This window comes from Chiroxiphia lanceolata, chromosome 3 (assembly GCF_009829145.1).
Source record: "Chiroxiphia lanceolata isolate bChiLan1 chromosome 3, bChiLan1.pri, whole genome shotgun sequence".
NCBI lineage: Eukaryota > Metazoa > Chordata > Aves > Passeriformes > Pipridae > Chiroxiphia > Chiroxiphia lanceolata.
The window spans coordinates 35,295,757-35,308,520 of NC_045639.1; the positions used below are offsets into that span (position 1 = coordinate 35,295,757).

General features: G+C 39.9%; 1 protein-coding gene across 2 annotated transcripts; it reads left to right on the forward strand.

Moving 5' to 3' along the window:
• The first annotated feature begins 894 nt into the window (after positions 1–894).
• On the forward strand, positions 895–7,231 carry DPY30 (dpy-30 histone methyltransferase complex regulatory subunit). 2 transcript variants are annotated; one of them, XM_032681943.1, is made up of 5 exons: positions 895–1,047; positions 1,502–1,574; positions 1,655–1,702; positions 3,524–3,666; positions 6,939–7,231. In XM_032681943.1, exons 2-5 carry the CDS (start codon positions 1,539–1,541, stop codon positions 7,009–7,011), a joined length of 300 nt encoding a protein of 99 aa, XP_032537834.1. In that variant the 5' UTR covers positions 895–1,047; positions 1,502–1,538; the 3' UTR covers positions 7,012–7,231. The 2 variants fall into 2 exon arrangements, with proteins under 2 accessions (XP_032537834.1, XP_032537833.1); XM_032681942.1 differs by having other exon boundaries at positions 903–1,024.
• The last annotated feature ends 5,533 nt before the right edge of the window (positions 7,232–12,764 follow it).

Consider the following 12,764-nt stretch of genomic DNA (forward strand, 5'->3'; position numbering starts at 1 on the left):
CATACGCACTGTCATTACTGCAGCAAGGACAGAAAAAAAAGAGACCTATTTTTGTAAAACAACAACAAAAATGGTTTTCTCAAAAGAAAAAGAAAAAAGACTACAGGAATGTAACTACTTCATCGAGTCAAAAATAAAAAGGTTCTTAAGGCCTTTTTAATCCTCTAGCACAAACCATGTTACCAGACAAAGAGATCACAGTATCACAGAATTGTTAGGGTTTGAAGGGGCTTCTGGAGATCATCTAGTCCAATGCCCCTGCCAAGACAAGGTCACCTAGAGCAGGTGATACAAGAACACATCCAGGTGGGTTTGTAATGTCTTCAGAGAGAGAATCCACGACTTTCCTGGGCAGCCTGTTTCAGAGTTCTGTCACCCTCAATGTAAAGAAGTTGTTCCTCAAATTTAATTCCTAATAAAAACAAAGAAATCAGGCACAGATGTTCTAGCATCGGTACAATTTGTTAACAGCGCAACAACTACAAAAGCAACAGATTCTTTCATTTTCCGACAGCTTCCAGTCGGAACAGGATGGTTAAAGCCGGTACCTGGACAAAGCTGAGCAGCAGCGTTTTTGTTTACAGAGAGAAAATTAACGGCCAACAGTCATCGCTGTGAAAACCGCATTCTACACAGCTCTGGAAGGTTATGCCACTAACAAATCCCCACTTTCAGTTCCACATTAACTTCAGCAGTTATTTTTCGTGACCATCACAGGGAGCTCCTCAGACATCAAACCGCGTTGACGATGAGCACACTTCTGTAGCACAAAGCCCCCAAGCGCCAGCGTTTCTCAAAGGTTTGTTCAGAGCCACAGACGCCCCACGAGACACTCACGAATGACCGCCCTTCCCGAGCTCCCGCCCCGCTTCCCCCGCCCCGGGCACGCGCAGTGCGGCGGGGGGCGGTGGCGGCGCGGCCGCTTCACTGACGTCAAAACAACTCGCGACGGCGGCCGCGGTTGCTGCGGAGCCGCTCCTGCTGTCCCGCCGATCCCAGAGTCCCGGAGTCCCGCCGACTGCCGGTGAGAGCCCGAACCGACTGCCGGTGAGAGCCGAGCGGCAGGGCCGCCTTTCCCCCGCGGGGCGCCTGGGGCACGGCCGGGGGCGGCGGCCGTACGTGGCCTGAGGTGCGGCGGGGCCCCAGCCCGGCCCTGCCCACGGGGGGTCTCGCGGCGCTGTGGCGGGCAGGGTGGGACGGACGGACGGACGGACGGACGGAAGATAAGAGGTGTCTCCGGCTTCCCACGGGGATGAATGCTGTGTTTCCTAGTCCTGGTAGCGCTCTCTTCAGGGGACCTGCCCCGAACCTTAAGGCACTTCTCGGCTCTGCGTGTGGGAAAAACGCGTTCAAGTTTGGCGCGGGGGGAGCGCAGAAGAACTCTCTCTGCACTCTCGTAATTGTGCCTTAGTAACCATTAGTAACCAAGTGATGCAGTGTCACTTAACTCACACTGGGCTCCATCTCAGCCTGCTAACCGGTGCTTTTATTGCTTTCCAAGATTTTCTGCACGTCCAGCAAATTCCAGTTTTCAGATCATGGAGGGAGAACAGATTATGGAGGGACAGCCACAGGTATTGCAATATTTTATGTGTATAATGCTACGTGAATAAAAGGAGCATTTTCTCTTTGCTGACCATCTGTTATTTTACAGGTTCCAGAAAATCCGCATTCTGAATACGGTCTCACTGAAAATGTAGAGGTAACAAAGCTGTTGTTGTTGTAAAGTACAGTGGAAGTCACATTCCTGATCAAGGGAAAAAAACTGAGTCTTGAGTCTGACTTCAGCAATTGTAATGTTCCCAAGAAAGTTAGCTGGAAATCAAGCCAATAGATACCTATCCCTTGCATAAATGGCTGTATATATTTTCTGTTGTATTGCTTCCATTGTAGTAAATGGTTCTGAAGTAAATAATGCACCTTTTAATGAGATGGTGGGTTTTTTTAAGTATCTTATGATCATTATCTATTCTGTCACTATCTATGATATATATACATTTGTATAATCTATTATGCCACAAAAAAAGCCATCTGGACTTTTATTACAGAGAGGGGAATAGAAGGAGTTTATGGTATTTCTGTGGAAGTATCAAAGGGAAAGATTCTTTTCATATTCTTGTCAATAGAAAATTTGCATCAGAATAATCCAAACTATCTTTAATTACTTATGCTGAGAAGGAATAGATACAGTCCGTTCTCTTGCTGTTGGTAACTGTGGATTAGAGTAATAGAATCACAGGGTATTCTGAGGTGGAAGAAACCCACAAGAGTCATCAAAGTCTAGCTCCTGATCCTGCACAGGACAGCCCAAAGAATCACATCGTATGCCAGAGGGTATTGTCAAAACACTTCTTGGACTTTGTAAGGTTTGAGGCTGTGACCACTTCCCTGGGGAGCCTGATTCATTGCTCAGCCACCCACTGGGTGAAAAGCCTTTTCCTAAAATCCAATCTAACCCTTCCCTATCACAGCTTCATGCCATTCACCAGAGAGGACATTGGTGTCTGCCCCTCTGCTTTGCCATGTGAGGAAGTTGTAGACTGCAATGAGGTCCCCCCTCAGTCTCTTCCAGGCTGAACAGACCCAGTGACCTCCTCATATGCTCTTCCTCCTCCAAGCTGCTCCTCATATGTCTTCCCCTCTAGACTCTTCCCCATCTTAGTAGCCCTCCTTTGGATGCTCTCCAACAGCTTTATATTTTTCTTATATTGTGGTGCCCAAAACTGCACACAATATTACAGGTGAGGCTGCACCAGCACAGAGTAGAGCAGGGCAGTCCTATCCTACCTCTGTGGCATTATTTACAATTCCTTCAAAAGCCTTCACTCTCCCTCCATTATTAGGTCCTGCTCTGTGCTAAGCTTTTGCAGAAACTATTCTTAAACATCTTTCATGACTTGTCTCCCTGGATATGTTGGTCCTGTATCGGTAGATTCATGTACCTTGCGTTGAATACATTTGGTTTCCTGGCAGTGGTATGGTATCATTTTTTAACTACAGTTAATGGTGTAAGATGATTTTTGACTAAAAAGCACATGGAAGCATTTTCTTTAATGTGTCCATCTGTACTTGGACAGAGCATGGTCTCAAAGTATTCAACTTTAGCAGAGTCCCCTTTGTCAGACTTCACCTGAATTTCTTGCGCTTTTAGCATTTTGTATTAGAAGCACGTGCATACAGGAACCATGTAATTGAAACTGCTCTTGTTAGTAGTCATTTGTGTCTTAGTGGTGTAGAATTCAAATCTGTGAATGCAAAAGCAGAAATAATAATTATACAGATTGGATGTCTTCTGTTTTAGAAAACTGTTGACTTCCTAACATTGTTTCCCGAAGACATAAGAATTTAACAGAAGGCTCCTCTGGATTAGGTTTTTGTGCAAGGAAAAATACGCACTTAAATTTTCTTAGAAGATGTAAAGAAGTTATTGCCAGTGAATTGCATAGAGATGGGTATTTTGTACTTCCAAAGTAGATGTGGCTGCTATTATCAGTGTGGATTCGCTTTTTCTTTTGTACTTCAGAGGATAGTAGAAAATGAGAAACTAAATGCAGAGAAAACATCAAAGCAGAAGGTTGATCTTCAGTCATTACCCACACGTGCCTACTTGGATCAGACAGTTGTACCTATCTTGCTACAGGGACTTGCTGTTCTTGCAAAAGAGAGGTAAGATGCTTCAGTGTTCCTTCTGTTCTTGGCAAAATGTAGGTCTCAAACTTGGGCGGTACGTCACCTTTCAGGCACATGGTTCTGGTAGTTGCACACCACACATTGTTCTGGTAGTTGTAAGAAGGTCGTTACAACAGGTTTATGAACCTATAAATTACTGTGATTGGCTGTGCAGGATGTGTTCCCCAGTGAGGTGCTTATCATGCTTATTGGGTGCATATGACATGATAAGAGTTATTAATTTAATTCATGATCCCCCAATGAGGTGTGCTACTGCAAAAGTTGTGGAGGGAAAAACGGGGTTATTTTTGTTACTAATTTTATCACATAATTCACCTTATAAAAGTAAGGCAAGAAGTTGTTCTAGTTCTGAAGATTTTTGTAGTGTGAAATTATAAAGAGTTCTTGCCGTTTGAAAGAAAGCAAGACAAATCAGGCCTGACATGCGTCTTTGTTGGAGATTAAAATGCTTTCCAAGAAGTCAGGCTGACCCTGCACTGTCAACACAGCAAGAAGCAAACTGATAGTTTATCCTCTGAGTGAAGATTATGCTGTCCAGGTGCCCCAAATCTCTTACCAGTCAATGCAGAAGGGTATCCTTCAATAAGAGCAAACAGCTGTTCATCTTAGCCAAATTAATTTTGAGCCTTTTAGTGTATCCTTGCTAGTGGCAAGTAGATCTGCATGTGACCATCACTCAATTTCACTGAAATAACAAAATCAAAAGCTGTTATGGATGACCATAAAGGCATCATGGCACCTACAGTCAGAACAATCATCAGCAGTGTCTTAAGTTCAAAAGGAGTTGTGAATTTGAACTGCAGAGTACAGACAGCTAATTAGGCAAAATCAGGCACCTAGGAAGGTCCACCCTGTGTGTACACCTGAGCAGTGTGCAGATCTTCAGCTGACATCTATGGGAGTTCTGCTGCATACTCAGTATAAAACACCTGTGAGGTGCATACCCCACACTTACACTCTGGATACTTGTGTTACAGGCTAGCTTTTTCCTCTATCCTTTTTTTTTTTTTTTTAATTTATTTAAATCGTCATTATGGAAGAAGCTTTTTTTATGGGGACTCATCACATGAGTGAAACTGGACCATTGATAGAAGAGGTTGGGGAATGTGTAGGTATAAAATCCAACAGTATCAAACTGGCAGGTCAAATTGGCTGTTCAGTGGAGCATAATAACCCCTCGGGAGGGAGAAAACTGAGCTATCAGCTCTGCTGTATAATCTGATTAAAATCAAAGTGGAAAGTAACTAATGGATGCCAAGTTCTTTTTCTAAGGAATATAAAAATATTCAGGGAACAGCCCAGTCTGTCTGATGGCTATGTCTGGAATTCAGTAGAAATTATGCAGGATAGTGAGCCAGTATTTGGGAGGAGTCAACACAATTTTTTGTCAGGTGTTGTAAGTGTCTTAGAGTTTATTGAAGGAGTCAGCAAGCACATATAAAGAGGAATGCAGATGATACAGTCTGTTTAAATTTACAAAAAGTTTCTCACACAGCCATTCACTAAAAGCTTTTAAAGAGAGTTAGTTGCTGTGGGATTAAAGGAAAAGTCTTCATATGGATGGAGAAGTCAGTGGACAAAATAGAGGGTAGAAGTAAATAGTGAATTTTCATGGTGAAATAAGATCAACACTAGAATCATGGAAAGTATAATTTATAACAATTTGAAGAAAAGGCTGATAAAATTTGTTAATGAGACTGAGTTTTACAGACCAGGTATCGGTGTTTTGGTTTCTGTTGGTTTTTTTGGTTTTTTTTTTTCTAAGTTGATGAATTGCAAGTAATTGCACAGGAATTTCATAAAACCTTCAAGACTGCTAAGAAAAATTGAAACTATGGCAAAAAGCGAAAGATTGAATCCCAATAACAGAAAATTTTAGACCTAGGAGGGTAGTGACAAATGCTAGTGACAGAATGTTAGATTCTGAGTTGACAATTACCTGTATGAAAACATTTTTTTAAGCTGTTACATATATATGTCAATGCATTGCTCTAGTAAAAAATAAATTCTGGATAGTAGTACTTAGAAATTGAAGGGGTAAAAAACAAGCATTATGTCATTATTTAAATTTATAATGTTCTTGTATTTTTAATATTATGTGTAATTCCAACTCTCCTGTATTCTGGTAGAATGTGAAAAAATAAGAAGAGTGACAAGGTGGTCAGAAGGAATACTGTCTGTCTACAGAGTGACTTGAATAAATGATATCTAGAAAAAAGACTTCTCTGGGAGAATATATCAGGAATCATTCAATCACAACAGTGTAGAAATGATGAGTTGGGATGGACTATTATGTCTTCTGATACAATAATGAAATAAAGTGAAACAGGTAGCAAATTTATAAGGAACAAAAGGAGCTGATCCTTCACAGGTCACATAATTAAGCTACATAATTTTTTTTGCCTTAGGTTGAGGACATTAAGGTTTTAGTTGTGCTCAAGAGGCAACTGGTCAAAGCTGTAGAGGAATCCACTCGGATTGTTAAGGGTGGTAGCTCAGAAATTGGTACATGCTTGGGAGCCAAAAGGGTGGGCCAGAAAAATATCTCTCTGCATTTCTTCCATTTTTTATGCTTCTTTATAGATGTATTTGCTCACTGCCAGACCTTTTGTCTGACCCAGTGTGGAAAAATTAAGTTTGTCATTTATTCTGTGGACAAAATCCAGATTAGCAGGATTCATGCACTGTAGCTGGAGGAGCTTTTTTTAAAAAAAAAATTACAAACTAAGGCCAGTGATCAAAAGTGTTTATTATTGACTGCTTGCAAGTTACAGCACTTCTCAAAGTTAAAGTTTTGTTGTGTTCATTTCAGTTGCCAGAAACCATGAAAACAACTTTAATGCACAAAGCTACTCAATAACCGCTTGAAGAAAATGAAGCAAAAAAGCACTGACAGATTCAGTTTTACTTTATATAGCATGAGTCAAAGAAATAGGCAAATGCATGTCACATCTAATCATTTACATACCGTATTTATACTTGCAGACTATACCCTAGTTTTAGGTATATAACCGTAGCAATTTAGTAATATTGAACCAACAGAGACTAAGACCCCTTTTTAAAAACTTTCTCATTAGACATAAACTGGAAATTCAGAGTCACTCTAGGTAGTCAGTCATCCCTAAATCAATGCTTGTAAGTGTTTGGGAGGAGTTATGTTTCTTTTAAGGGATGGTGATTAGTTCTTCAGCTACCTAATTTCATGTAACAAAAAATAATTGTTTTTGATTTACTTTTTTTCTTTACAGACCGCCAAATCCCATTGAATTTCTAGCAGCATATCTTTTAAAAAACAAGTCACAATTTGAAGACCGGAATTAGCTCCATAAAAATGAGGACAGTTTGGCTGCTAGACTGAAATGCTCATTCGCCGCTGTTTGTTTTCTGCTGTAAAAATCCTTTGGCCACATTGTTGTCTTTCTTAACTGCACAGTTTGCTTTACCTTTTGAGTTATTTAATAAAGAACACTTTACATTTAATTTGTTCTCTTGTTTTAAACTAGGTATTAAGAGACTTTCAAAATAAAGTACTGAAACTGCACTGCTGGATGAAAGTCTGAATCATTCCATGGGGCTACGTCACCTGAGGGCATGGAAATATGGGGAACAATTTGTGATGAGAATCACATGGGTGAAAATGTATAGACTTAACTGGATTTTTATGTAGCATCCCGCCACACACAACATGCCTAAACAGAAAGCAAACAAATGAAGAACAGTTAGAATTTCTTTTGAGGAAGTACTGATTAAGTAGGGAGGAGAGGACTTACTTCAGAACACCAGGAAATGGGTTTAGTTAAAACAAACAATTAGATCCAGCAGCTGAATAGATCACCTACAGACAGTGGCCAGCATTTCACACATTGGCATTAGTGAGATGTGCTGTTCAGCATTTGTCATTGATCTCCTGTGACTGGTGTGCTGGATTTAGCTGAAACACAGAATAAAGTTTGAAGTAACTTATAAAAGTTCTGTAATTCAGTTCTCTGTGCTGCTACTCCTAGGTGGAGTGATTTTTCTCTGTCAAAGATGGAATCACCAAGTTGGGATGGACCCATAAGGATCATCAAGTCTAACTCCCTCCTGCTCACAGGACCATCTAAATCATATGATTAAGAGCATCATCCAGATGCTCCTTGTATTCTCACAGGCTTGGTGCTGTGACCACTTCGCCAGGGAACCTGTTCCAGTAACCAACCGTCCTCTGGCTGAAGAGGCGATGTCTTTTTCTCATGTCCAAGATAATCCTAATCTAAGTGGTAAAATACCAAGTAATCTGATTTATTTTTTCCCCTTGGATTTACTGATGTCTTTTGGTTTTGTTTGGTCTTCCCAAATGTTTTCATAACCTCTTTTTCTGACCCTTTGTTTATTTTTCTTGTACTCTCAGTAGAGCTAAAGGCCACAAACCTTAGGATACAATATAATAAGTTGCAGCAGAAGACAGGATCAGAAGAAAAAGATAGAATTAAGACAGACTATTTTGTCAAATAATAGTATAAAAGCTCTGAAAATAAGAATATTATGACTGTAGAATTGACTCATTAGGTTATTGACAGCCCTCCGAATTCCCATTTTTGTTTTTTGACACTTCTAACAAGGACCATACATAACATCGTTCGCTAGCACTGGATACTGGAATCCAGATTATGCATAGCCCTGTTTTTCACAGACTGGAAGAATAAACATTTTTTTTGACAGTCACAGAAATGGCAAACTTGGCCTCCAAGAGTACTTAAATTAATCAAAATCCTAAATTTTTATTAAAATATTTTTAATATTGCCATCTTACCATTATCCTTTCCATTCAGTGTTTCTTAACTAATTGCTTTAATATAGCAAGCAGTTAAAACCTTTAAATTAAAGTCTTTGCTGCAAGGGTTGGTTTTTCTCCATGTGCTATGAAAGGCTGCATATTTTTTTGTAATTATGCATAAATTCACATGAGAGAGACTTGGCTCTCTCATTTGACTTGTTTCTGTAACGGTTTGTAGATACACACTGTATTTGCAGTATAATAAGAATTATTTTCCTTGGTTCTCTGACATGTAGTTGACTTTCCTATGGTAATCTGAAGATTTTTTTTCTTAACATAGCTTTTCTTTTTTAATACCTTAGATGCATGGGTGTAAAAGTGGCCAGAAGAAAGATTCTTCAGAGGAAAAAAATTTAACTTTTCAATTGTCTACAAACTTGCAGGGACTGAGGTCTTGTCATTACTCCTAATAGGAAGGCTCTCACTATTTTACATATATATTAGTATGCTAACAGGGAAACACTGAATTAGTGCAGTCTAAAAGCAGTAAAATTGGGGAACAAGTAAAAGCTGAAAGAAGTCTGTAAACCCAAAATCGAGCTTAAAAAACTTTATTTTGGAAAATGTACCAAAATCGTGGAATGAGATTACTAATTCTACTGCATTGTGGTGAACGCAGTCTCCATCAAACCATGACACTTTAAAAGATACTGAAAGGATTTTAACAACAGTGTTTTGACTTTCTGGAATGAGTAATAACATTTAAGTGCAGACAAGGAGACACCATAAAGACTTGGTACTGCTATTTTTATTGCTAAAATGGCATTTCAAGCTTTCATAAATAACAACTTTGCAAGACTGTTAAAGAATTGTTAAAAGCAGGGGGAATCTAAGCTGCTCCCCAGTTTCTATGTTGAAAATTTGTGCAAGACCATACAAAAAGAAGCAGTTCCACTATTAATCCTCCCTTGACAGAGCAATTTTCTTATATCATCATACCTGAATTCAGAATACAAAGAAATCGAACTTCTCACAGTAACATTTGTCAAGCAGCTGCACAAAATTTGAAATACTGTCTTTCTACACAACTCTTGGACCAACCTAGAATCTCAAAGCATCAGTACCAGTCCTAAGGCAAGCTGTCCCTGCCAGCAGCATGCCATCTACTCAGCTGCTGGTATCACTGGTACATCATGTCATCTGCTGTTGTTTTCCCACCCAGTCTAGAGATTTAATTCAAGAGAATGAAAAAGCCATGTTCACAAGGGGATGATGTTAGAAGATTTTACTACAGCAGCTTTTCTGGGCAGCCTTCTTTGAGATAATAAGTTTAAATGTTACTAGCAGCAGTGAACTCACCAGTCCTAAGAATTAAATCTTCCTGCAAAGGTATGACAAGTCAACAAGAAAAGTGCAACCATTTTCCTTTATTTGTTAAACTGGCTTCACCAGTTGAGAGCTGCTGCACAGGGAATACTCTGTAACAGGAACAAGTACTAAGTTACTATCTGAATAAGCAGATCATACCTGAATAGTCCAGTTCTCAGTTACAAAAATAATGATAAAGTCCAAATTTTCAAAGCATTTACTTCTTTTAAATGTTCCCCACTACAAACCAATGAAAATTCTGTGAAGAGACTTGAAAGATGCTTGCTATCCCAACTGAATCCAGAAACAAGGAAGTACTATTTTTCCACAGGAAACAGCAGCTCTGAAGGTTTCAAGATAAATGTATTTAACTTGGGAGTAAAAATAGATGTAGAGAAAAAGCTTAAAGAAATATTTGAAAATGGCAACTTCAGATGTATGACAGGCCACTGCTAAATAGCTGAAAGCCATTATCTCTTGGTTTTTGAACAATTATTTTTTTTTATTTCTCCACACTACCCTAGGTGAGTCAGTAGATGCTCTAAATAGCAGTAAAACTGAGCAGAAAATAAAATGGAATACCTGGTTTATACCACAGTATACCATGCAAGATGACTATTTTAGATCTCCAATATCCAGAAGTTACTATTCAGTAACTGTGAAAGAATTATATATGAGTCATATGGAGTATTTTGAAATCTGCCTTTTTAACTGCTTCTACCGAGAACATTATCTCTTACCTTGAAGGGAACAGTGACAGAAGAAAGGATTTCCCACTAAAAGCAATTCTGATCAAAGGATTCTACATCCTCATATTCTGAAGCCTCTTACCACCTAAAAATACAGTTTGACTTGCCAAATCTTTTTTTTCTTTGCATCTCCAATTTATCAAGGACTTTCTCCAAAGTCAGTACATGTCTTTGAGCTATCCATTTTATTGAAGTGCTGTCACTATTGTAAATGCAGTCTGATCAAAAGAACTTCTCTCTCCCCAACAGACTTTCTAGAAATAAAACAGCTGCTTTCAAACAAATGAAAAATCTGAAAAATTCTGAGAGATACAAGCTGTTGAAACCAGTAGGCTGGAAAGGAAATATGAGAAGAATCCCTATGCCTACCACGCTTGAGAGAGTACAGGTTTTGATATATTCTTATCATTGTACTAATTACATAACAAATTATTCTTAGCTGAGCCTTAGCTTGTGTTTCCTATTCTATTTCATAGTCAGGATTCATTTTAAGAGTGACTACATAGCCTAGATCACAGAAGTACAGAATGCCAGCTGTTACAGAAACAGGCATTTTACCATGATGAAAAGACGATCAGCACCGTGTCTGCTCATGTTCCTCATTCAAATACAGTTTTAAGTGAGGACTTCAAATGTAAATGTGCCATGAATAATTATGGGGCAGTTTACATCAGTGCTAGTGCAACAGTGACTAGGAATGTGTCATATTCCTATTCCCAATGTGCTTTTAGCTCTCTTCAAAGTTTGCTTTGTAATTGTGCGTAATAGACTCGTTTTCCGAGACAAGCCTAAATTTATAAAAGGCTGCTGGGTGGTTGAGAAGTATTTACAAGATGAATAATTACCCACTGATATTATCTCAGGTGCTATTACACTATATAGGAAGTGGAAATATTTCCCTTGTAAGGACAATGAAGTTTGGGGCGGCGGGTGTCTGTTTTTAACAGCAGAAGGAAGGACTGCTTGGAACAGCAGGTTCCTCAGATGCAAAATGACAGTTTGTAAAGAGAAAAACCTAAAGTAACAGTGAACGGCTTCCTGAGAAGGGGAGGACAGGAAGCGGGCATTGTGAAAAGCATGATAGGAAAGAATGCAAAATAAACCACGTGCAAGAGGACAATGGGAGCAAAAACCGAGAGAGCAACAGACCTTGAAAGCTGGGCCAGCTGAAAACATGTGTCATCCAAGATGGGCACAGGGGGTTACTTGAGGAAAACCCTGCATGCTAAGGACACGCTAACTGGTGAGTCGCTCTTGGCACCCTTTGCCTTCATGCTTTTCTTCCAGGTAAGGAACAAACTGCCAACAAACACACATATGTAGCAGTGATCTGTACTTCAAGGTTATGCAGACTTGGGGGACTGTCCATGCATTGTGTCAGCTCTGCCCTGCACATCAGAGAAAAATGACAGAGCTAACAGCTCTGAACAGGTAAGTGCTCCTGTTACTGCTCCCCATACAAACAGTGCTTGGAAGAATTACGGACGAAGCAGGAGGATCTCCCAACCTAACCCATGATTCACAGCATTGCACTGAAAGCTCAGCCTAGTTTCTCAGTCTGTGGCTAGAACCCTTCCATACCTCCGCGTCCCGAGCACTAGGAAGCCCAGCCCTGCCATCTTCTACTTAACACAGAATCACAGAATATCCTGAGTTGGAAGGGACCTACAAGGATCATCGAAATCCTACTCCTGGACCCACACGGGACCATCCCCAAGAATCACATCATGTGCCTGAGAGCATTGTCCAAATGCTTCTTGAAGAGCTGACTGCTTGTCTGTTTCTGCCTCTTTCATTTACATTATCTGCTACTGAGGGAACACATCATCAGCCCTGAAACACAGAAACAGTTCATGATCGGGAGGTGATTGTTAGAAATTTAAACAAATAAACCCATAAATCACTAAACACTGCTCAATGGTATTATGTCCACCAGTGATAGGGTTCAAATTAAAATCCTATTTTCACCCTTGCCGGTGGAAACAGCAGAAATTCCTCCTGCAGTACTATGGATGACAAGCTTTCTCAGGAATATGCAGAAACTGAGGAGGATGTCCTCCAGCTTCCCTGGGCTCTGTATTGAGAGCGCTAATCAGTAACAGAGAAGGACGGGGATTCACCAGGCTGCCATGGTGTTTATGGCACATACCACAACTTAAGGATTAGCAAAAAAAAGCCTGTGCTTTCTGTAACCTGCTAAC

Bases quoted from the DNA above. Each gene is read 5' to 3' on its own strand.
- DPY30 (XM_032681943.1), top strand. From the start codon at position 1,539: ATGGAGGGAGAACAGATTATGGAGGGACAGCCACAG. The intron at 1,575-1,654 runs GTATTGCAATAT...GTTATTTTACAG, and splicing joins TTATGGAGGGACAGCCACAG to GTTCCAGAAAATCCGCATTC. The intron at 1,703-3,523 runs GTAACAAAGCTG...TTTGTACTTCAG, and splicing joins GTCTCACTGAAAATGTAGAG to AGGATAGTAGAAAATGAGAA.